Source organism: Pelodiscus sinensis, chromosome 21, assembly GCF_052426305.1.
Source record: "Pelodiscus sinensis isolate ZL-2025 chromosome 21, ASM5242630v1, whole genome shotgun sequence".
Lineage (NCBI taxonomy): Eukaryota > Metazoa > Chordata > Testudines > Trionychidae > Pelodiscus > Pelodiscus sinensis.
Window position 1 is genome coordinate 7,737,737 of NC_143072.1, and position 26,552 is coordinate 7,764,288.

At 45.3% G+C, this 26,552-nt stretch overlaps 1 protein-coding gene across 1 annotated transcript in view; it reads right to left on the minus strand.

The window, feature by feature from the left end:
* Positions 1 to 26,552, minus strand: part of LOC102458161 (S-adenosyl-L-methionine-dependent tRNA 4-demethylwyosine synthase TYW1) — a 191,664-nt gene that overhangs the window by 139,085 nt on the left and 26,027 nt on the right. The window contains exon 9 of the mRNA XM_075905103.2: positions 11,431 to 11,557. Within this exon, the coding sequence (XP_075761218.2) occupies positions 11,431 to 11,557 (127 nt within the window). The remainder of the gene's footprint in view (positions 1 to 11,430; positions 11,558 to 26,552) is intronic.

A 26,552-nucleotide genomic window follows, 5' to 3' on the forward strand; every position in this document is an offset into this window, starting at 1 on the left:
TTCAGGATCCTGAAATCCTCCCTTACCATTAATGCCATTGGCAAAGAATGTTTGCATGAGAACGAGTTGCAGGACTAGACCCTGACTCGAAACAATTGCAGCCTGTGGTTTTTTTCTACATGACAGCTTTTAGCAACACGGCTGGCCGTGCCGCTGAAAGTCAGGCAGTGAAAACCCTTTGTCAACACTGTTACCGATAAAAATCTTCTGCCTCATCCCCAGTGACATGAGCAGCATTTCATTGTGGAGGAGAGCACGCCTGCTGATAAAGCATTGTTTACATCTAGGGTTAGGTAAACACTTGCACTTTATCAACAACACCAGGGATGTTAAATGTCCAACTAAACAGTCGATTAACTTCAAGAATTTTTATCAGTTACTCAACTATACTATGATCCCCGGGGGAGGGGCTGGCAGCCAGTGCGCTCCAGCCAGAGGAGACGCCTGCCACTCCATGCTCCTGCCTCTGTATCAGAGGCAGCAACGTGGGGTGATAGGCGAGAGCTGGTCTGCGAGGGAAACCAGTTTAAAAACCAGCACCCCTCGCGGACTGGCTGACTGTCCCTGCACTGTAGCCTCTGGTACAAAGGCAACAGCGCAGAGTGGCAGCAGCTCCTGTCCGGGAGTGCTCTGAGCTCCCGGACCCGGTACAAGCCAGAACTCAGCCAGGCTGCCTGCCCACCCAGCTTCTAATACACGTTAAATGCAGAGACACAGCAAGGGTAGGTCCCAGACACCGCAGAAGCCAGGACTGAGCTAGACTGCTGGCCAGCCTGCTAAAAAACGTACTGGGGGGAGGCAGGGATGTGTGACGTCTATAGCGTTAACTGATAAATATAAGGTTATAGGTTAAAGGATTAATTGACTACACTATTGCATCCCTAGACAAATGTTGTTCATGGGCGCTTTACAAACAATAAGAACATGAACAGCCAATTTTGCTGCAGTGAGTGAAAATGTAAACACTGCTTTGTCAAGAGGAGCACTCTGCTGCCAACAAAGCAAAGCCACCTCCTTGACCAAAGTGCCAACAGCAGCCGTGCGTGCTGACTTTTAGCAACAGGGCTGTGAGAACACAGCACAGTCTTGTCACTAAAAGCCACATTGTGTAGATATATCCTCGCGCTTGCCAAGGCCATTGGGGAAGGGGAGGGATGCTCTTTAAATTCCCATGAATGACAAAATCTTTGTCCCTCAGTTGCCAATGTAGACAAAGCTGAACACTTGTGATTCTTCTCCTCCCAACCAAACGGTTAAAACATTGTTTTAAGCATTTACCATCTTCTGTGAATATCAAAAACTTATTTTTGCATTTTCAACAATTTGTAAAAACTTGACAGTAAATACAAGCGCTCAAGCTATGTGTATCAGACACAAGCAAATATGCATATCCACGTGTCAGAAAACAGAGTGGGAAACTGACAACCATGAACTACCAGTAGCTGCAAAAACACTCCCGACTCTACCTTAATTTATTGATCATAAAATATCTGGCAAATTACTCAAATTTCAGTGTCCAAGTAGACCAGGTTTTTTTATTTATTTTAATTAAAGCCCAGATCCACCTTTACATTTCAAAATTGCCAAAGTAACGGAGCACATAAAACAACCTATATATCAGAGCACAGTTTCCTATCAGTGTCTGCTTAACAAACAGACTGCTACAAATACCACTTCAGTGTTTTCATCTGTTAACTAGTTTAAAAAAACCTCATGTTTTATGCAGGTGTAGACAGAACAAGTGGTAAGTGGGACCATTCACAGAGCTATTGCAGTCTGTTCTTACCATTAACAACGGTCTTGAAAGGTACTCCCAGCATCATAGCTAAATTGAGGGTGGAACAGATTGTTTAGCATAAGTAGATAACACAAACAGTATTGTATAGGACCATTCAAAGTGAAGTGGCCCATTACACACTGTTATAATAAGCCATAACTCCAGTACTCTTATTAAGACTCTGATTTTTAGCATCTAGCAAAGATATAAATTTAAGTTCCCAGGTTCCTCTTTGGAAGGTGTTGTGCAAGTTTCTTTTCAGGATGAGTACAAAGAAGTCAGAAGGCAACATTTGCCATGGGGTGATGTGATACGGTGACCACTGGTAACAGGAGCTTTTGTGTATTTATCATTCTATCAATGAAAACTTACCCTTATCATAGAACACTAGAACTGGAAGGGACCTCGAGAAGTCATCGAGTCCAGTCCCCTGCTCTCATGGCAGGACCCAGTGCTGCCTAGACCATCCTTGATAGATGTCTGTCTAACCTCCTCTTAAATATCTACAGAGATGGAGATTCCACAACCTCCCTGGGCAACTTATTCCAGTATTTCACCACCCTGACAGTTAGGAAGTTTTTCCTAATGTCCAACCTAAACCTCCCTCACTGCAGTTTAAGCCCATTTCTTCTTGTCCTATCCTCAGAGGCTAAGCAGAACAATTTTTCTCCCTCCTGTGATAGGGAACAGCCAGCATGGATTTGTAAAGAATAAATCATGTCAAACCAATCGATTAGCTTTCTTTGATAGGATAACGAGTCTTGTGGATAAGGAAGAAGTGGTGGATGTGGTATACCTAGACTTTAGTAAGGCGTTTGATACAGTCTCGCATGATATTCTTATCAATAAACTAAGCAAATACAACTTAGATGGGGCTACTATAAGGTGGGTGCGTAACTGGTTGGATAACCGTACTCCGAGAGTAGTTATTAATGGTTCACAATCCTGCTGGAAAGGTATAACAAGTGGGGTTCCGCAGGGGTCTGTTTTGGGACCGGCTCTCTTCAATATCTTCATCAACGATTTAGATATTGGCACAGAAAATGCACGTATTAAGTTTGCAGATGATACGAAGCTGGGAGGGGTTGCGACTGCTCTGGAGGATAGGGTCATAATTCAAAATGTTCTGGACAAATTGGAGAAATGGTCTGAGGTAAATGGGATGAAGTTTAATAAAGACAAATGCAAAGTGCTCCACTTAGGAAGGAACAATCAGTTTCACACATAAAGAATGGGAAGCGACTGTCTAGGAAGGAGTACGGCAGAAAGGGATCTAGGGGTTATAATGGACCACACGCTGAATATGAGTCAGCTGTTGCAAAAAAAGCAAACATGATTCTGGGCTGCATTAACAGGTGTGTTGTGAGCAAGACAAGAGAAGTCATTCTTCCGCTCTACTCTGCACTGGTTAGGCCTCAGTTGGAGTACTGTGTTCACTTCTGGGCACCGCATTTCAAGAAAGAGGTAGAAAAATTGGAGAGGGTCCAGAGAAGATCAACAAGAATGATTAAAGGTCTAGAGAACATGACCTATGAAGGAAGGTTGAAAGAATTGGGTTTGTTTAGTTTAGAAAAGAGAAGACTGGGGGGAACATGAGTTCTTAGCAGCTCCCACACCATGACCCTGCTCAGCCGCAATACCTCCTGCTCTTAGGGTGTTATTTGTTTAACATTATATCCATATTTTATTTACACATACATAAATTCTACGTAAATTTCAGGTACACCACCTTGTGGTTTTAAATCACTGAATTCTTCTGCTTACAGGAACTTGAGGAAGAATACTTTTGTTTTCACAATTCATGGTTAACATTTCCATAGCCCACATTTGAATGCTATTGTTCTCTAACATACATTTTAGCAGCTGCACTTTTCCTACCAATACTTAAACCAGCTGGAAGACTGCTAGCGCCCCCTAAAGTTTAAGGGCTTTATTTTCAACTTGATGCACAAGAATTTATACATGTATCATCCCCTAGCCTGAAAGGTGAAAACACGACCTCAAGTATGTAACCCATGAAGGGATACACTATGCTGCCTAAGCTAATGATCAACAGTGCCTATGCAGAATGCAGGATCACCTTCACAGCACAGTTAGCCTTTATGGCCAGAAGTTTCCAAAAGGCTAAGAAACCATCATCAAGCTCAGATGTTCAATACAGCTCAGAATAACTGGGCATTGAACCCTTTAGAAAAATCTGGGCATAGGAATCAATAATGACAGCTTCTGAATACTTTGAGGAGTCTGGACTCAACTGTGCGTGAGGATCACTTGGAAAATAGACCCTGAACTCTTCAAGACACCAGTAACCCCACATCCCACACATGCAGAAAATCTTAGATCAAAGCACTTTCCCTTGCCATCCTATGGGAAATAGAGTGCAACCAAAGATTTCACAGGACTGAAATTGCCCATGCTATTTCTTATACCCAGTTCTCTTCTATGGCGTTCCCTTGGATTTCTCTTCTGCCAGGGCCCATTAAACAACAAACCTATTTTCTATAATGTGATGATTCTTTGATATTTGAGAACAGGGTAACAAAGTACAAGTGCTGTTGCCATAGATCTTCCCAACAATGTGGCACTTCCATTACCATTCAGCTAACAAACAGGAAATTAAGGTTATAATTAAACGCAACATCATCAAGGCTGAGAAATCAAGCCCCATGAAAGTAATGACATTCTGGATATTATTAAGGCTCAACATTTTATTCCAATCCTATGGAATTATTCTGTAAACACAGAATAATTCCACAGGACCTCAGAACAATTCTTCCAGCCAATAGAAATTTGGCTCAGGTTGCTTTTTAAGTATGTAAGTAACATTGCCTCAGTCACATTATGCTAAATATATACTGTGCAGTACCCAAGAAACACAGTCACTACAAATTATACACAGGGTATATCTAACACTGCAATCAAAGATTATATACAAGCCTGCCTGGAACGCTGGATTATTACGTAGGCAGCTAGCCCGTGCTGCTGCAGCTTCTTTGTTCTGGTACCCAAGCCAGCAAGATTAAAGCCAGTTCAGGAATGTGCAATCACACCCCATGACCCCAAAGTAGACATACCCCAGATAGGGAAGGAGCCTTATTTGGAGTTGCCCCGCTTGGGTTCTCAGCCTTAACATCATTTTTTCACATTTATATTGCTGCTTGTTTAAGAAGAGCACAGTAAAGAGAACCTTAAGCTACCCTCCTTAATACTGACTTCAAAACTGGCAACAAGAGGGATCACATTTAGTAATAAAAAAAATCATTTCTAGACAAGTCCGCTTACTAGAAAAATCATTATTTATCTAATCCCTAGCCCTCCCCGTGGGAGCTGCATGTCAAGCTGGGTTCATCTGGACGTGTTGATCACCAATAAGTATTCTGCAAATCAGAAAGAATTCAAATTCCATGAATGATTCATTAGAACAGAAGATAACTCCCTATGCCACAGCTGTGCTGACTTAGTAGAGCTAGCAAGATAATGTAAAAGTTCACCATGTTTTCTGCATTAGTAAAATAAGCAGATCTGACCTGGATTACACACAAGGAACAGATGTGTTGATTCAAAAAGGGACTTAACAGTCACTCTCTTCTGATCATAACCTTAATTTAAGGGTGCTATAAAGCTAAAGCCACACCTAAGTTTACCTGCTCATCTGAATTGAGCCCCCAACAATTACAAATCATTAAAGGTAAGCTTTTCTGCACACAAAAACCCACCTTAAGACTAAGCATACCAAATTTCAACTGAGAAGGAACTGTTCAGAAAAAACATAAGCAACTAAAGGAGTTACATTGTAAGCCACATCTTAGCTCTAGCTACATATTGTTTGTTCTGGCAAACAAAGTAACATCAACGGTTAATTTCTATCTTCAGTTCATTTCATGTCTGCCTAAATAAATGAATCTAATGCTACAAGTAATATGACTGTAAACAGAATACCCATAGTCAAATTCTTGAAATAGACATATATCAGTGTTTCTCAAAGTGGTCTGCGGATCCACTAAGAATGTTAAGGACTAGTCGACTTAATGCTTATCGGACAGTCGAGTCGACTAGTCGATTCCACCCACTTCCCCACTGCCTCTATCAGATAGAGGCAGCAAAGAAGGGAGGGGGGTACTTCAAAGCAGCAGTGCCACACAGCTGATCCCGGGCTCTGTGTGGCACTCCCCCTTTGAAACACTGCCTCGGCGTTTCAAAGAGGAAGCGTCATGCACAACTGACCCCAGACTCCATGCAGCTCTGCCCCTTTGAAATGCCAAGGTAATGTTTTAAAGGGGGCAGTGCCACACAGAGCCCGGGATCAGCTATGTGGTGCTGCCCCTTTGAAACGCCGCCGTGCCGTTTCAAAGCAGCAGCGCCGCGGGAAGCCCGGGATCAGCTATGGACTCCCAAGATGATCTTGGGCTCCCTGCAGCATTTCCACGAAACTAGGAGTCAGCTGGGGAGTCCCCAGCTGATACTGGGCTCCACGCAGCGCTGCCATTTTGAAATGCCACACGGTATTTCCATGGAACCTGGGATTAGCTAGGGACTCCCCTGCTCACACCGGCCTCCAGCGCGGCATTTCAAAACACGCAGAGCCCAGGATCAGCAGGGGAGTCCCAGCTGATCCCGGGTTCTGGGGAATGCCTCGTGGAGCCAGTTGACCCAGGGCTCTGCATGGCATTTCAACCGGAGCCAATGGGAGCCATGAGGCTCTATGGATTCAGAGCCGGTAAATAAACAAACCGGAGCGGCCAGTTAGCAGCTTTCTCGGAGTGGGTCCATGGGCCATTATGAAAAAAACTGATGTATTGCTAAGACTCTCTCTCAAGTTATATTTGTTATTTGAAAGTATTTGAACAGCTTACCCTGCATATGAACTTTATGCAAGATTTAACACTGAAGAGGGAGAAGGAATTAACATATCCTCACTGTATAAAACTGATGATAGCTTTTTATAGAAGAAACTACTGAAAAATGCCCTTATTAAACTAATCAGTAAATGTCCAGCTACAAAATTCTATCTGTACAACCTGAGTGTAACAGTAAATTTAACTGGTGCAAAATCCAGTGCTAAAATAAAGCCTGATTCTTGAATCAATATTCAACTCACTGACACCAAACAAGATAAATTTGTCTGAAAGGTGAAAAAAATAAAATGAATGATTCTTAAGACTGTCTAAAGAGACACAGTTCAAAGGCAAATTTGTGTTCTGCAACTAAGTTTTGAAGGAGCAGCTTCATTCTGAATCACTAGTACTGTTTTTTTACCTCTTTTGAGCTAATTATGCCCTCAGGAAAAAGAAAGTGTAAAGAAAGTGAAGTTCAACCCATAGCAACTAGTAACTTCTAAATAAATTATCTGATCTTTTGAACCCTCTGCTCTTATTTAAAACAACAATGAAAATATGCCTGTATAGTCTGATCTCAGGAAGAATGTTTGTTTGGATATGTGAAACTAAAAGGGAGGCAAATTAAAGCCCATTTGAGCAACATGCTCTAATACTAGTTTGTGTGTATACAGTGGGAAAGTGTTTCCTTAAAAGGGCTTAATTTAACAGAAATAGGCATGATAAAAATTAACTCTTTGGCGACTGTAGATTTACATACATAAGTCATTCAGCTGTAATTGCTGGCATTTTTCCAGAAAAACAGTCATAGGAAAATGTTTTTAAAAATGCCTAAAAATGCAATTTGACAACAAAAGAAAGTGATCTTTTCAATTCTCCCTTACGGTCTCAAATGAAGACATTTCTCAAGTAGATCTGACCTTCTGTTTAAAACCTGATTTCTTGAAAAGTGGGCTGTGTGTACAATTTTGATAATCTAACTCAGGGGAGGCAATCATTTTTGACAGGGGGGCTACTCTAAGGCTACGTCTAGACTGGCATCATTTTCTGCAAATGCTTTTAACAGAAAAGTTTTCCGTTAAAAGCATTTGCAGAAAAGAGCGTCTAGATTAGCACAGACGCTTTTCCGCAGAAGCACTTTTTGCGGAAAAGCATCCGTGCCAATCTAGACGCGCTTTTCCACAAAAAAGCCCCGATCGCCATTTTCGCAATCGGGGCTTTTTTGCGCAAAACAAATCTGAGCTGTCTACACTGGCCCTTTTGCGCAAAACCTTTGCGCAAAAGGACTTTTGCCCGAACGGGAGCAGCATAGCATTTCCGCAAGAAGCACTGATTTCAGACAGTAGGAAGTCAGTGTTCTTGCAGAAATTCAAGTGGCCAGTGTAGACAGCAGCTGCTTTTGCGGAAAAACTTGCCAGTCTAGATGCAGCCTAAGATTTTAGAAAGTGGTAGAGGGCCACAATCTTCCATGATATTAATGGAGAAGGTGCAGGGGCTGGGATGGAGGCTGGGTACAGAATGGAACTTGAGGAAAGAGACTGGGGTGCAGGAGAGAGAGTGGGGTCTGGGAGGGAGTTTAAGTGATGAAGGCAGTTGTGATGGGGGACTGGGGTGCAGGGATTTGGGTTGTGACCTAGGGTAGGAGGGGATTGTGATCTGAGCACGGGATTGGGGTGCCGGAACTGGGAGGGGATATGGGTGCAGGAGGGGGGCAGAGGGCTTGGGTATGCTGAGGGGGGCAGAAGGCTGAGGAAGCGAGGGGCTGGGTGCCGGAGGCAAGCTCTGGCCAGGAGACTTACCAGCCAGCAGCCCAACCAGCCTGCCTGCCTGCCGAGCTAAATGCTTGTAGAGCTTAAAACAATTCTCAGCCAGCCAGCCTGCCTGTCTGCTCCGTGCTTGCACAGGCTGCAGGGCCATGTTCTTCTGTGAATAACTGAGCTGAAGGGGAGGCAGTATTGTGCTTTGCATGCTGCCTGTTATTCAAACAAAAACCAGCCAGTAAGATTGTGCTGGAGACAGGGACAGCACCTGAAGCCTTCCCTCCCACTCCAGGATCACAATCACTTTCCTGAGAGGTGTGCAGGGCAAGCAGCGGAGCCTGCCTGGGGCAGCCCACTGCATCTGTGGCTGAATCTGGTGGCTTAGCAGGCCAGATTCGGCCCACGGACCATATTTTGCCTGGGCCTGGTCTATCTGGGCGTTTTGTATGTAGCACCAAATAGCTATCACACTAGAGCCACGAAACCAAAGCTGACTAAAGGCTATCAAGACCCTAAGCAAGAAAGGCGAAGCTGCCTGAATCACTGCAGCCACTTTGCTTCATGCTTCCTAAAGACATAACGCAACCTCACAGTCAGTCAGAGCTTTGTAATGCAAACGTAGGGCCTAATCCCATAAGATACTGACTGTCCCTAACTGCCACTGCAGTTGATGTCACCCAGCATGTCAAAGGGTCAAGGCCATAGTCACTTCCTCTTGTCCAAGTGTTTCCCAAACAAAACAAAACAAAAAGAGAGTAAAAGCTTTTTCCCCTCACGTCCACAAGGCAGAAGAACAGGATTGCGCCTTAGAATTCTACCAATTACTTCGGAGAGGTAACAGCTACTATGCTGACTAGCATGTGGGAAGACAATCTTTCAACCCAGGAAACAGCCAGAACCCAAATTCTGCAGCGCCCACCATCCACCCCACTTCACATCTATCAGCATCTCTGCTCCTTAGGAGTACAAGCCAGAACAGGATTTGACTTGAAAATAACACAGGGACTGCACTCAAGTGTGCCACACGTATTCAGCTACTTTGCAGCAGTTTACACTGCATTGGTCACCAAAACTATGGCGTTCGGTGACAAAAACCAACCCAGATGTGTGGGAGACACTTCAGGCATCCAAAGGTTCCAGCAGGGAGCGAGACAGGAACCCATATGAAGATATTACAGGTTAGTGACCAAGTTTTGTAGAACTTTATTTCTTATGATATCATGAGCTTTCGTGGGTGCAACTCACTTCCTCAGATGACTCCTCAGAGTGGGTTTCACTCACAAAAGCTCATGATACCATCTACATGTTTTGTTGGTCTTTAAGGTGCCACCAGACTATTTGTTGTTTTTAAAGTTTTTCCTGTTACAGACTAACTCGGCTATAATTAAATAGAACAGGGTTACTCGTGGCCCACGGGCTGCATGCAACCTGCAGCCTGTTTATTTGTAGCCTGCAGTGTGGTTTGGGTTTACACAGGGCTCAACACACTGCCGCAGGTGAGATCCTTTGTACATGGCCTCCACTGGGAACACGCTCCACAACAGCAAGGCGTCTCCCAGTCAGGGTGAGCACGGAAAGACGCAAGTGGACAGCTGGCTGGAACACATGGGTACAAGGTGTTGGCGTTTCTAGCCCCCAGGAAGGAAGAAATAAGCTTTATTTCTTATGACACCTTTGCTAGATTCTTTTATTCTGACTGAGGTTTACAAATTTCCAATTTCTTTTACAACTGTTCTAACTTCAATAAAAAATAAATAAAGCACATGCACAGACCTAGGCAACTGGGAGTAGGAGCAGAGCCACCTTCAAGTAACCTGATCGAAAAGGCTAGATCAAGTTGTCAGTGACTGAAAAACCTACCGAAAGGCCATCGCTGTCTACTTACATGAAACAAGTTCACTATCTCAGTCCAGCTGTTGAGTCAGCCACAACAGACACGCCTTTCCAGAAGCTTCAGGAGAGGAACTAGTAAGTGAATGGGCATGAAAACTAAACTCCCCTCTTATCTACAGAGCTGCAAAACCAAGCTACTCCCTCATATGCTTGAGCGCTCCATTGCAGAGCATTCTGCTACCTCGCCCAAGCTGCACCTATTCTGGGGACAGAGGATTTTGGTCTGTAGGGAGGTAAATCTGGCATCTTTCATGCATTCTCACATCTGTTTTCTTAAAATAATGGCCTTACGTCCATTAACATCGTTCTGTATAGTTCTTAATGGAGGCGTCATTCTCTAGTTTTCCTCTAGAGAATCATTAAAATTCATCTGAATGAATTTATCTTTGAGAAATGAATTTCAGCACAGAAATTCAGAAGAAAATACTGGATAAAAATATCAGAAAGGAGTCTGATTTTCTAATGCATAAGAACATAAGAATGGCCGTACTGGGTCAGACCAAAGGTCCATCTAGCCCAGTATCCTGTCTACCGACAGTGGCCAGCACCAGGTGCCCCAGAGAGGGTGGACTGAAGACAATGATCAAGCGATTTGTCTCCTGCCATCCCTCTCCAGCCTCTTACAAACAGAGGCCAAGGACACCATTTTATCCCCTGGCTAATAGCCTTTTATGGACCTAACCTCCATGAAATTATGTAGCTTCTCTTTAAACTCTATTATAGTCCTAGCCTTCACAGCCTCCTCTGGCAAGGAGTTGGGTTTAGGGAGCTGGATAAACACTGGGATATTTTCTCATAAAAAACACTAACAAACTGACTCAAGAAGGTTGGTGCCCTTTAAACTCCAAAATTTCCTGTTCAGACACTACTGTTTATAATGTCAACAACTGCTGGGCCCAATTACGAAATTTTAGGCCTGAACTGTTTGGTTTCAATAAGTTCACTAGTGTCCTAACTTTGCAACAGGAAGGTAAGACACCTAAAGACGACCCTTCCATATCCATTATGCAGACATCATGGAGCCCACTAGTAACAAAGGGCATGCAATAGCTCAGTCCCTTCTTTGCAATCCTTACATTGCATCATTTCTGATATAAAAAAAACCCATACAAACGTTGAAGCCTGACCCAGAACCCAGTCTGCACACCATCTTTATGGCCTTCACCTTGTTTTGTTAGTGCATCTCTAAGACTTGGAGTGATCATCTCCCTCCTTTCACGCTCCTCATTTTTCCCAATGCTCTGCTGAAATGGACCTGTCCTGCCAGTTTCTTCCTCGACTTCACGTTCCTTCTGTTAAAAGAGAAAGAATTACAATCATTCAGCTGAATATGCAACATTTAGACATAGGATATTCTTAGCAACCTCAAATCAGAGCTATTAAACCTGATAGCAATTCTGGCGCACCAAGATGAACCTGGCACTCATGCAATTCATTTGTTAAAAGCTCATCCTCTAATATCCCATCCCCCCCCCTTGCCATGCCGTCAAACACTAACATTTGGAGTCTAATGGAGCTTGGCATCTAAATCCCACAGAAAGTTAATAGGATTTGGGCACCTAACTCCACTAAATTCCTTTGAAAATCTCCAGCCACAGTGACTTTCCTCTCCAAGTACATTACAACTGATCCATGTGTGCAGGGATCACACCAAAATGCAGCCACCTCTTAAGTAAAAAGTTGTCCTAACAGGCCACAGAAGTATTTTAGACAGTAAGACCATTTACTGAGCTGAAGACACGTAATGCTGCCCTACACTTACACTAAGTACTCTCGGACCTTTCCCGACCTGTGCTTTGGGCCTCTGTTTATATCTATTTAGAGCATTGCACATTCGAAAAACATAACTCTGACTTTTATGCAATATTACTGCAACAGGTGGGATTCTCAACACAGGACCAACCAACTTCCCAGGGAGGGCTTTTATCATCACAGAACCCACCTAAAATTAGACCCACCATTATCAGCCACTGTATAACAACAACAGATACGATACAAATGGTAAGTCCAGCTTGACATGAATAAAGCAATAACAAGGAGTAGTATAAAGATAAGAAGGCCAAAGAAATATGTAACTGTGAATCCCCTGCTATATGGTGGTCACTTCTGAGATTGCACTGCCATTTATAATTCATCTGACAGCACACGTGGAAGCGTATAGAACAGTGGTTCCCAACCTCTTTTATACTGCAGAGCGGCAAACTCATTAAAAATTTTTTGGCAGACTGACAGACACATTTGCATATTCATTACGGTAATAATTAATTTGAATATGTGTATATTCATTATGGTGATTGATTTTAATCTGTCACGTGTTATTTTGTCGACCGACCGCCAGCCATTAGGTTCCTCCAGTCCTGGCCAGCCGGAGTAGCCACCCCCCCCTCCCGCCTGCCAGCCACCCCCCCGTCCCGCTGCCACGCGGTTCCTCCAGCTCCAGCAGCCCAAGCATGTCTCCAGCCACACTACTGGAGGTGGGCAGAGTAGAAGTTTCCATTGTACGCACAAGCACGCAGCTCAGAGGGAACTCTGGCGTCTGGCTCCGTGCTGTCTCTCACCGGCCTGGCTGGCCGGGTGCTCCAAGCCCCACTGGAAGGGGAAGTAGAAAAGCAGCGTGTTGCCATGGCTGCCCAAGCTCACCAGGATTGCTGATGAGGCTGGTGCTCTCGCTCATCCTCCACCCCACCCCCACAGGCGGAGGCGCTGCTACCACCACTGCTCCCCCTTGCCTCACAGCTCCCCGCACCAACTACCACTGCAGGCCATAAGAGACACCTCAGCTTAGGGGCCTAGAAGGTTGAACCTCTCTAGTACCCTTGTACTTGACAGGTGCCAACCCAGAGAATTTGCTGAACCATGGGTGGTCAATATGTCTAGCACCATTGCCAACATATCCACTGCTATCTGGGCTCTTAGAAAACATTTAAGGGTAAATTAGAGCTAAACAACAGCACAAAGCACAGAGCCAGGACAAGTGTTTGTAAACAAACTTTATAGAACCATGGGGAAAACTGGCCACACCCCTGATAAAAGGACATCCAGCTAACTAAAATCATGCCGGACCACACGTTGCCAGAACAGAGAATGAAGAACTAGAGAGGTTCAACCTATATTTAAATTAAAAACATATATATATATATATATATATATATATATATATATATATATATATATATATATATATATATATATATAAAATTTTTTCCCACTTTTAAGACTGTCTACCACTTTTTTCAAAGTGTGTAAACAGGACACCAGTAATTTGTTCCCATTTTAGCTGAGTACCCAATTTGTTTCATGTTGGTAAGAATTCAATCCAAGACATTTCTTAAGGGAAAAAGCAACTCGGTGCCCTAAGAATTGTATTTATTCATTTACTTAATAATAAACATTTCATGTTTGTTATTTAGGATTTGAAAGAAAGAAGTAAATAATACAAAAAGCAAACTTCTCAAGGGTGATGTAGCAAGACGCTCTGAAGTAAGTCTAACATGAATTCATTGTATTTCTGTAACAAATCAAGTAAGTAGTGGCTTCAGCCAGCTTTTCTTGTCCTTGACTTGGCTGCCAATAAAACAAGCCAAGTACTCATCTTTCTGATCTATATTCACAGGCAGCAAAAAGTCCAGAAAAAATGAAAAGTTGGGAATTTAGATTTTTGCTATTTAAGGCCCAAAACCTGAAGCTTGCAGGAGTTTTGCTGCTATACTTCTTTGGGGTCTAAATAAAGATAATTAAACATCATGCTTCCAGCCACAAACCAACCTCAATCTTGGGTCAGGAAGAAATTTCTCTCTTTATTCCTATATGTACAATCAGCTAGGCACTTTATGGAACAGGTGAGAGAAATCCACTTTCCTCTGAAAAAGCAAATATTAGTTGCCTGATTTAGAGAAGGCTCTGTGTTCCTGGTTAGAGTAGGAATAGAGAACAGGGCAATCCATTATCTGCAAATTCACAGCAAATAATTCAGATGTTTCTTTATGTGCATTTCTGCCAAATATGCCTCCAAATTCACACACAAAATGTAATCTCTTTCAACAACATGTGTTTATTTGGGGTCCTGCAGATATCTGCAGATACAGAGGAGAGAGCACCTTTACAGATGGTTATAGCTGAAACTGTCAAAACTCCTCAAGCTGCATGTTTGACTTTGTTATGTAGAATTCAAGTTATTCAAAACATATTATGTGAATAAAATTAGCAATTTCAATGTAAACTATGCACACAGTTAATTTAGTCTTTTTAACCTGCCATTAAACGTGTGTCTAATTCTCACTGTGCCACAGCTGAAGAAAATCTGTTGATGTAATTGCACTATATAATTCTCTAATCTAGCATGGCAGCTGCCACCCAAAATATCAAAAGACAGAGCTCTGTTTCACAGATGGTCCAGACCATAACTTAGTCTCCAAAGAAACATACTAAGGACCTCTGGAAATTGGTCTGGCTTGTGGAAGATTGGTTTTCTAGTCAAGTGGCTCCAACCTTTTTAAATGACGGATAGTCTACACAAATTTGAAGGGCACAAACATCAAGGAGACAGAATTACTTAGTGTTATCTAAGAGACCAGAACTAGCAATAATGAACAAAAATAAAAGGGAAAATTTAGGCAGGATTATCAGCCTCCCAAGGGAAGTGGAGAAGGACCTACTGTTTCACACATGTAAAGCCAGAAGAGATAAAGTTCTAAAAAATGTACCATAAGTAAGGTCCTTCGATTTCAGTTTTCAGTGAAAAATTCCCAGATTATACAAAAACTGTTCAATATGTATTGATTTTTTTATCCAAATTTTGTACCACTTAAGTACACCAAGGTTCTGATTATGTTAAGAAACTCCAATATTTTACATTAGATAGATGTCTTCATGTTAACAAGCTAATCTAAAGTGTCAGTGCAAGGCCATCTGTTATAGGGTGTGGAAGACACACATGCACTGTATATAAAGTTCATTAAATAAACCACAGCATTTTCTTTTCGGAATTCTTATTTTTCACTTTTTTGGGGGGGGGGGGGGGGGGGAATCCTCCTATGTCCCAATATTATCAATGCTATTTACTCAGACTTATGTGAGTTTTGTGCACTGATTTTTCACCTTTTTTTTTTTTTAGTTATTATAATAAACATTGATAAATACCCAGGTATTTCTAAACAAAATACTGAAAAAATTATACCATCTACATGTTTTGTTAGTCTCTAAGTCGCTGCTAGACTATTTGTTGTTTTTGAAGTTTTTCCTGTTACAGACTAACACGGCTCCCCCCTCTGAAACTATTGAAAAGAAAGGGCCTTGCCCGTAGGAAACAACACGCCCTTGGCAAGTATATGGACTAGATGAGCTATCAGTTCTAATTCAGACTCAGACCTTATCAAACCACTGAGCCCCTGCAGCCGTCTAGGCATCGACTATTTGATTAGTCGATAGGGCGCCTCTGCCTTTGAAGTGTGCCTTTCAAAACAGCAGGGCCACAAGGAGCCCAGGGTCAGCAGGGGGAGTCCCCAACTGATCCCAGGCTCCACATAGAGCTGCTGCTTTGAAACGGCACGTGCAGCCTGGGGATGCCCCAGCTGGCCACGGGACACCCCAGCTGGCCACAGGCTGCATGCGGTGCTGCCACTTTGAAACCCCCCCCCTTTGATTCCCCCCGCCTTACCGCCTCTTTCTGATAGAGGCATTTGCTTATTGGATAGTCAATTAGTCCTTCACATGCCTGTTTATGGTCTAAATGCCCTTAATACTCCTATGCCAACATGGGGTACTTCCGTTCCCATTACTCAATCGGCAGCCAGACTAATTCAGAGCATCCACAAATAAAGCCTGGGGCCAGCTCTATGTGGAGCCTGGGATCAGTTGGGGACTAACAGAACCTCAGATTTGGTAATTAAACAATCGCTAAATCCTCAAACTATCTTCTCGTGTACATTTGAGAGTCTGTCCATTTGTTCAAGATCTCTTCCTAAAAGGTAAGAGCTACAAGCACCAACTTCAGCCTACAGCTTCCTCTTGTAACTTGAAACAAGGTAAGGATTTTGTTGTGCCAGGCAAACGGGACTGCTTCTCATATAACCATAAAGGAAAGAGACAATCGCCAGGCAGGTGGAAAGGGCTGGCTAGGGGTACCCACCTCCAAACTGCCTACCCCCCCATCTGCCCTTTAGGGAGGACTGAGGGGCTGAAGCTCCTCCCATCATTCATATAGGAACGCTGTTGGCTATTGCCATTCATCAGGGAGTGAGGGGAAAGTGCAGAGTTTGCTGCATTCCTCACTCTCCCTGGGATAATAGGGGGCAGAAGAACAGTCCAGGACACGCACCCCTCTCCCAGCTGTGACCTCTGGAGCTGCAGTAGCCATGGAGAGGCACTTCTCACCTGACCCCAAGCTGCTGCCGTGACTGTGGGCTGGGGCAGGTCCGCAATCTGCATACTGAAGCCGTCATCCCTGGCCCTACCCCAAAGCAATGATTTAAACAAAGCATGTGCAATTTCATTTTATTTTCCAAAAAAACAAAATTGAATTAAGGACCCAAGCAAAGCAGGTAAATCTTCGATAACCTATAAACAGGCTGTACTTCTGTACCAGGCATCACTGCACAATTTCGCAAATAAAGTCTGGCACTGAAACAAAATGCAGGCAAGAAAGAGAGGAAAAGTATGACAGCTGACAAATGGGAACAAAAAATAAGCTATTACATTCCAATAGCTCGATCTCGGAGTTGGTTTGATTAAGAGTGGGGAATATGCCACCTATTTTCAATAAAGCATTTCTAAAAAGCACAATGGCTCTTGAAAAGTTTCTGCCAATTCAATACGTGAGTAAACTCGTTGAAGAGATTTTCTCCCAACCCCTCCCCCCAAAGTAAAAGCCTTTGTTTCCTCTCCTGTATTTAAAAACCCACAGGCTATTGGCCAAGCCCATCTTCCAGCTACCTTGATAGCCTAAATGCCCCGCAGGACAGGGCTGCTTGCAGCTTCCTCGGATGTATCTGGTGCCAGCCACTGTCTGAGACCCGACACTGGACTAGCTGAACCACAGACATAACCCGGACTGAAATACCCATGCTAAAAAGCTTTGAGGCTGGGATTTTTAGATGTACCTAAGAGAGCCGAATATCTACATTCTGCTCAGTTTGAATGGAATTTGGGCACATTGCCCCTTTTGGTTCCTTTCAAAATCCTAGCCCTAAATTCTTCAAGTCTATGTTGCTTTCCAGAGTCCAACCCTACAAGGTGCTGAACATCTGTCAGGAGGTGCAGAGAATCCTCAACTCCCAGTGAATCACCTAATCCAGCTCTCCCTGAAGGCAATTTAAGTTCTGCCATAGATCTCAATGCAAACCAGCATATTGCATGATTGCTCCCATAATAAAAATACATAAAAAGCCCACATGCGAATCCCAAAAGTAAGTCTAACAGCACATTAGCAGGTTCTTAATACTTCTAATACCTGCTATGCAGTATGATAAAAACCAGCATGTGGAAGGAAAGCCCATACACAGGTTTTACAAGGATGCAATTAAAATTGTGACCTCTGTAGCTTTTCACACAGTTTCAAGATTTTTTTGGCACTACAAATTAATTAAAAAACTTTCCATAGCCAGAAACTCCAGAAGTAGACGTTTTTGAAAATGTGTGACCGTGATTCTAATAGTACCCAGGGGCCCGGTAATAAAGCTGAATGTTAAAATAAAGTTAACCTGTATAAGGATGTTAAATTGCGTTTAATCAGCTAATTGAGTAGTTGATGGAATTTCCATCGACTACTCAATTCGTCAACAAGGGGGCAAACTGCAGAATCCCGGGAGCTAACCCCACTGCACTCTACCTTTTAAATGTAGTAAGAGCCACCTAGGTGCAAGCTGGGACAGCTGAGTCCTGACTCACACCCAGTCCCCTACTGCGCCTCTGCCTCCCCTGTTCCCTCTGCGGAGATGATGTTGGGGGGGGGGGGGGACCGGCTTTTACGCTAGCTCCCCACAGCACCAGCTCCTGCTTCCCCCTCCCCCAGAGGCAGCAGGGGGGTAGGGATGTAATAGTGTAGTCGATTAACTGATAAGCAAAAGCAGGTTCATGCTACAGACTTCACGCATTTCCCTCTACCCCTCCTTTGCCAGTAAATTTTTTAGCAGGCGGGCCAGCAGCCGGGGTCAGTCTTGGCTTGCAACGGGTCTGGGACCTATCCCTGCTGTGGCTCTGCATTTGAAGTATATTAAGAGCCAGGTGGACAGGCAGCCTGGCTGTGCTGGCTAACACCGGATTCAGAAGCTCAGACCCCCCCCAAGACAGGGGCTGCTGCCACTCCGTGCTGCTGCCTCTTTATCAGAGGCAGCAGCACAGGGCAACAGGCAACCAGTCCGGGAGGGGAGGGCTCCCCTCGCAGATCAGCTCCAGCTCCCACCTGGCACCCCACACTGCTGCCTCTGATACAGAGGAAGAGAGTTCCTTCAGAGTGAGGCCGGAGCGCACTGGCTGCTGGCCCCACCCCTGGGGGACTATAGACTAATCAACTAACCGATAAGAATTCATAAGGCTACTCAACTATTCAATTAACCGATATTTAACATCCCTATGGAGGGGGAGGGAGAAGCGACTAGTCGGCTACTCGACTAGTCACTTACATCCCTAAACCTGTAGGTATAAAGATCATGGCTGAAATTTTCAAGAGTGACAAATGACTTTAGGAGCCCAAACTGATACGTATCAAAGGGGGCCAAATTTCATAGGGCAAGCGTTCAGCCCTTTTTGAAAACAATGTCCCTTCAAATATAAGGACATCCAAATTCATTCATCATTTTTTAACATCCTGGCCTATATTAAGAGATTTCATGTATCTCTCTCTGTTTCCATGGCATGCCAACAAAAACCACAACTAAAATGAAACTAACATGGGTTAACATTATCTTGTGCTCCCCAGGTGTAAAGCCATTGAGGCTTATGCCACAACTAGTACTCCACTCTGACACCAAACCAACCCATTACAACATTCAACTCCATACCCTATATTTTGCAGATTGCTTAATGGATCTGCAAATTGTTCATCACCTGCTCTCCATTATTTCATTCTCTCCACTACAGTTCACAACAAAGGAGCAGACATGACATTTCAGCAACAACATGTACCCAAGTAATACACATCCCAGAAAGGAAAGGAGGATTTTTTCCTCTGCAATCATGTTCCACGTTAAAAGCAGTCTCGAGCCAATACTTAGAGCTACAAGTACATTTCTTTGTGCTAATCCTATTTGTTATGGAAGGGGAAGTCAAAGTGGTAAGTCTTTGAAGCTGGGAAGCTGGCTGTTCTTAAAAGCATTATTTTTAATTAGAGACAATGTGACCATTTCTGCTTCAATAGTAAGATGCCCAAGAACAGAAGGAAACATTTTGTATTACCTCGCCAAGATCTAACTGGTTCATGCTTTTGGAAAGGAAACCCAAGCCACTGCGTCACAGTACCCTTATCGCTAGGAAAGGTGGGATCCACATAAGTTAGCATCAGGGGGACGGACAAACGGACACACACGCGCACCCCACATTCTACATAACAACTTAACCAAACATTTCAAATCCAAATCATCCTAGATGTTACAGAACTTCAAACACAGCTCTTCACTTTTAAGCTTGGTCACGGTAATACGGAAAATGGTTCCTGACAAAACAGCAGGCTCCTCCTTCAGATATTTAGACAAGCATCAGCATCATAAGACTCATCATGACAGTATTAACTGAGCACCACTCTGACTACGTCAGCAGAAAGTCCGAAGACAACCTGGGCCGTAAAAACTCAACTGTAGAGTAGGGATGTAACAGTGAAGAGTTGATTAACAAAAGCTGATAGGTTAATGCTATCGACTATACACATCCCCCCCCCACCTGCCAGTACATTTTTTAGCCAGCTCAGTCCTGGCTTGTGCCGGGTCGGGGACCTACCCTGCTGCAGCTCTGTATTAAAAGTGTATTACGGGAGTAGGCAGCCCGGTTCAGTTCCAGCTCATGCCAGGTCTAGGAGTTCAGCCCCTCTGCTGGGACAAGGGCTGCTGCCACCCTGTGCTGCTGCCTCTGTATCAGAGGCAGCAGCAAGGGGTGACAGGCAACCAGTCCACGAGGGGAGCTGGTTTTTAAACTGCCTCCCCCTGCGGACCAGTTCCTGCCTGGCACCCCGCGTAGTGTGGCAGGGGACTCCTCAGGAATGGGGCTGGAGCACACTGACTTCAGGCCCCACTCCCGGGGACTACAGAATAGTTGACTAACCAATAAGAATGTATAAGGTTAATCGACTATTCAATTAAACGATATTTAACATCCCGGCTGTAGAGATGTTCTGCCTTACATTAACACACATTAGCGGGGCTGCACAGGAAAACTTCCATTAACCAACGTTTCTAAATAACTGTTCAGCCTCTGGGATTGGCAGGATATTATCTTTCAACAGCATTATAGGTCACAACCACGCAAAAGGCATGTTAAAGGACTCATTTGATTTGCTGCAAATTCTGAGACACATTACGGAAAAAGATGACTGGTTCAATGTCTCCCCCGACTTCTCCACCACCATTTCCACAAGGTGGCATGTCTCTCTACTCTTTTGTCTACAATCAGCAGTTCCCAGCCTTTTCCAGATGGGGACCCATTTTGACAATTCAGGAAGACTTGGTGACCCCAGGCAATTCAAAAACAAGGGGAGTGGGGAGGCAGAGCCACCTGGGGAGACACTTGGCGATCCTTTTGAAATGTAATGGTGACCCATATTCGGGTCGTGACCCATCGGTTGGGAAACTCTGGTCTACATGGTGGAATCCAGGGGTCATAGTTGGCAGGGCTCGCCAAGAGGCGGTGAGTAGATTGCCATGGGCGAGTAGATTGCCTAATTTGTCGAGCCCTGACAGTTGGTCAACAGGAATTAGCGGTATCACCTAGCAGAGTTCCAAAGCCTTCTCACAAGGTAGGTCAACAGCAAACCTGACACACTATTACTTTTACACAAACAGGGCTTGTTTCTGAATCTCAAGCTGGTTTTACTCCTGGCATGTAACTCCTTGGAGATATTCCAGCATTTGCACTAGATTTAAGAATGGAATCAGGCTGAGAAAAAGTCTCCAGTTTTCTTTTCCAGATATTTTTTATTAGGCAGTTTTCTGGAAATTAAATCCCAAAACAGAAGCATTCAATAGGTCATGGACATCTTATGAGACACATGTCCCAGATGCAAAAGCTAGCCAGACTGGTGAGTCTGAAAAACTGAAGTGTATATGGATGGAAGCACTGATTAAGCGGAGACAGACACATCTGTCTTTGCAGTCTGAGAGGAGGGAGGCAGGCTGGCCCCTTCTGCATCTGCCAGCAATGAGAGATTGGAGTTTTTGCCTGGCTCTTCAAGGTTCCTGTTGGTAGTAGCCCACTTGTCAGGCTGTGCAATGGCTGCCTGGGGGGGACTGAACTTAGGCCCACCACCCTGTACTTCCCAGGCCAATGCCCTATCCCCTAGGCCACTCCAGAACCCACCTGCCCTCCCTACCTTCAGAGCATCCCCTTATGCTGCCTTCCTAATGTAGGAGCCAGCTCCATCCCTGGGGCAGCTGGGCTTAAGAAAGTGACTCAAATCAACAGGAGAAGTTCTGATCCTGGGGCACATCCCGTCCAAAGACAGACTCCCTGCTCAGACTGGTCTTCCCCAGGTGGCCATTCAGGTAGGCACGACAGTCCAGTTCACCATCAGAAAACTATGTCTGCATAGTCCAAGTCTGCTGGGAAAACCTTTCCAAGAGGAGCTATCGGAGTTCTCGTAGCACCTCGGACGGGGGCTGGAAACCCGCGGCACGCGTGGCGTAGGTGGCCGCGAGCCGATTTTCAATGGCAGGCCAGCAAGAGCTTAGCCCCAACCCTCCTCCCCGTGCTGCCGCCGGAGCCCTCCCTCTTCCCCAGCACAGGTTAGGCTGCAGTGAGAGGAGGCAGCACTGGGGCTAACGCGCCTCAGCAGCGCCTCCAGCCTCTGGGCTGGCCTGGGACTGCGAGGCCACAGCACCTCCGGCCTCCAGGGCCAGCCCAGGGACACATGGCCACAGCAGCAGCGCCTCCAGGGGCAGCACAGGACCATGTGGCCACAACAGCAGTGCCTCCGGCCTCTGAGAATGGCACGAGGCCACGTGGCTGCAGCGAGGGAGTGCGAAGCCAGGTAAGTGTCCTCCCCCCTCATGCCCAGACCCCCACGCCCCAGTCCCTCTCAACCATTCCCCTCCCCCCACCAAGACTCCGCACCCTAGCTTGCTCCAACACCCTCTCTTGTTCCTGCACCCTCCCTTCCACTGGCCTGGCCAGACACCTACCCCCACCCTGCTCCTGCATCCACCTTTACTCCTGCACCCTTCCTCCTAGCCACACACTGCACCATCCCTTGCTGCTGCTGCCTCCACCTGGCCAGACACCCTATTCCCAGCCTGCTTCTGCACCCCACCTCCCAACCAGACCTCGCAACCTCTCCCCCTTGTGCACCCCCACCTCCCTCCCACAACCTGTACCCCATCCCTATCCCACCTGCTGGCAGCCCTGTCTTGTACACTGAACCCCACATTTTGTCCCTACCCCCACAACCTAAGAGAGTCCATAAAATCCACTAACTCCAGAAAAGTAAATCTGGCCTTTGGGACACCCTGACCTCAGTCCTCCCTGTCCCTTTCCCCTCACCCTGAGAAGCTGGAGCGTCAAAGGGGTGAGGTGTCTCAGATGCCACATCAGTGAGTTGGGGGTTTGGAAGGAGGTTTTTTTGGTTGTTTTGCTTCTCACTTGTGTGGTCCCCAACTGATTTTTCTGTGGGTCAGTGGTCCCCGACCCAAAAAAGGTTCCCCACCCCTGCCATAAATAAAGAAAACATTGAAACTTTGAAACTGCTTCTGATGCAGTGGGTCTTCGCCCATGTTACTCGTCCTGCAATGAGGTGTAACAGTTAATCCGAACTAAGGACTTAATTCGGATTAACTTCTGACTGCCGCGTGTAGCCATGGGCAGTCAGTTCGAACTAAGGGGATTTAAAAATGGTGCCCACCCGGGAACATGCAAATGACGCCTGGGATATTAAAATCCCGGGCTTCATTTGCAAGTTCAAATGCCTACGTTAGCCACCCTAGTTCGAACTAGGAGGCTAGTGTAGACATACCCCTCTAAGGTGCCACAGGACTTCTCGTTGTTATTGAAACTGTGTTGGACATAAATTCATATTTTACTTTATTTAAAATGAGGTTTGATAAACTAACATGGGAAAGTGAAAATGCTTAGTCTGTTTAATCATTTAAATTCTCCCTAACTGCAGCTGGTTCAGAAAATATGGTCACGGTACCCAGCCTACCCCTACCCCATCCTTCTCCCCTCTACTGCCCCTCCCCTCGCCACAGAGATCCATGAATAGAAGTGAATAAGTTAAATCTTGGCACGCCACTTCTGAAAGGTTGCCAACCCCTGACCTAGGAGAGGAGACATGGACCCAGGCCCCATTGCACCAGGCACTGTACAAATACAGAACAAGAGACAATCCCGGCCCCAAAGAGGTCACAGTCTAATTACACCCTTGCTCCTGTCTACGTTTCATACAGCAAAGTGCCTCCAGACCCTTCAAACTTCTAAATCAATGGCCATCAAAGCAGCTTTTGGCATTTAGCCTTGCAATGATTTACATTACCCAGATTTTTAGATAATTAAATAAGGGGATACAAGATATGAATTAAAGCCAGGTAGCACTTTGTCCAGTTTCTGCAATAAGAAATCATCCTTCACCACACGGCAACAAGAACCAGTTAATCAGAAAAACAGCTTGTAATGAATATCTAAAAGCACAGTGGGGCATGCACTTAAATCTAAATCCAGAACTATGGAATCAAATGAGGCCTGGTTTGATGCAGTCCTTTACCCTATCAAGGAAGAGAAACTGAGTTTCATATAATTCACTCCATGCGGGGTTTTTTCGTACAAGACCTTGTCTCTTCGGAAGCCACATCTACATTGTCAAACATGGCAGCAGCCTCACTCCCCCAAAGTGGTAATCAAACCAGTATCCTCCTGGTGTAGAAAGAGGCAAGAGTTAGTGTTCACAAATGTCCTCACCAGCACTGAGAGAAAGGCCCCCTCACACTGTCTGTAATAGCAGTCAAGTCCCATTTGTCCTTGCCTGGAAGCCGAGCTATTTTCAGCCCCACATGAAATGGGTTAGTGTCCTTGATCAACCACGAGTCATTGCCTCATGTAGGCATGTCGCACCTGGATACAATAGGCCTACACTGCACTTGGCAGGAAAGCAAGATTTAGTATCCCCTACAGCAGGGGTCTCCAACTTTTTAACCATAAGATCACTTTTTCAAGTAAGATCTAGAATCATAGAACTGGAAGAGACCTCAGAAGGTCATCAAGTCCAGCCCCCTGCTCTAGGCAGGACCAATTCCAACTAAATCAACCCGGCCAGGGCTTTGTCAAGCCGAGACTTAAACACCTCTAGGGATGGAGACGCCACTACTTCCCTAGATAACCCATTCCAGTGCTTCACCACCCTCCTAGTGAAATAGTTTTTCCTAATACCCAACCTGGACCTCTCCCACCACAACTTGAGACCACTGCTCCTTGTTCTGCCATCTGTCACTACTGAGACCAGCCTCTCTCCATCCTCTTTGGAACCACCCTTCAGGAAGTTGAAGGCTGCTATCAAATCCCCCCTCACTCTTCGCTTCTGCAGACTAAACAGACCCAAATCCCTCAGTCTCTCCTCATAAGTCATATGCTCCAGCCCCCTAATCATTTTGGTTGCCCTCCGCTGGACCCTCTCCACTGCGTCCACATCCTTTTTGTAGTGGGGGGCCCAGAACTGGCTGGACACAATACTCCAGATGCGGCCTCACCAAAGCCGAATAAAGGGGAATGATACACTTACCCAGCTTCCTTCCCCCTTCTCTGAGGCCCTGCCCCTGTTCCACCCCTTCTCTGAGGCCTCACCCTGCTGAAGCCTCCTTCTTCCCCAAATCTCATTCACTTTCACCAGGCTGGGGTAGCAGGTTGGGTGCAGGCTCTGGCCTTGGGCTAAAGGGTTCAGAGTGTGGGAGGGGACACCCTACAAGTAGGGTGGACTAGAGGATAGGGCATTTATCTGGGCAGCACAGCATAGTGGGTTCTAATCCTACCCCTGCCCATCCTAGGAGCAGTGGTATAACCAACACAGGCTGCCCCAGGGATGGCCCTGGCTCCTGCATTAGGAAGGCAGGATAAGGGACCTGCTGAAAATAGGGCAGTGGAGTGGGGCCTCCAGTGAACTAGGGATAGGACATCAGCCTATGGAGCACAGAATGGTGGGATCAAAACCACCCAAGCAGCAACCAACACAGGCTGCCCCAGAGATGGAGCTGATTCCTGCATTAGGAAGGTAGGATAAGAGATCCTCAGGAGGTGGGGTGGGTTCTTGCACAGTGTAAGTAGGCTTAGGGGTACTCAAAAGAAGTCTGGGGGAGTATAACAACTGAATCTTTGGGAGAAAACTGATTTTTTCTTTGAAGTTTTACAGGAAGCACTTGATCATTTTTGAACTTTTTACACCCCAAAAATTTCATCATCCACCCTGCTACAATTGTTTAAACAAATGTGTTGCAATGATAGAAACTGCTGTGTTTGAAAACGGTAGGTACTGGGGGTCCTTATAATTTCTTTTAAAAGGTACTTTATTTAAAAAAACAACAACAAAAAGGTTGAAAACTACTGGACATGGGGATAGGGCTTTTGCCTGAGGAGGGCAGAGCTTTGGGCTTGAGAATCACCCATCCACCCTGGGAGTGACCCAACAGCTGCCCCAGGGACGGAGCAACAGAGGCTTCCTCCTGCTCTGGCCCTGAAGCAGGTGGCATGTACAGCAGTGGTTCCACATGCTGCCCCTCATCTATAGGCCCCAACCCCACTGGCCTCAGTTCTCCATTATTGATCAATGGGAGCTGCAGGAGCAACATCCATAGACAAGGACAGCAATTGGGGACCCCCTGCTCTGACTCCCTCAGGGGCTGCAGCGACATGCCAGCCACTTCCAGGAGCGCAATGACCACAGGGATAATGACTCCAGGCATGACGGGTTCGGCGTTTTAGAACTCACTGCTCAACGAATTAAATTTAAGCGTAAGAGAAATGAAAGTTATGAAATGCACAGGCCAGTCAAAAACGAAAAATAAAACACTTTGCAAGCAGAAAGTAACAAGCACCCCCATGTACATGCTGGGTCAGGAGATGAGAGGGAAGGACAGTGCGTGTTTGTGAGAATGACAGACGCACACAGTG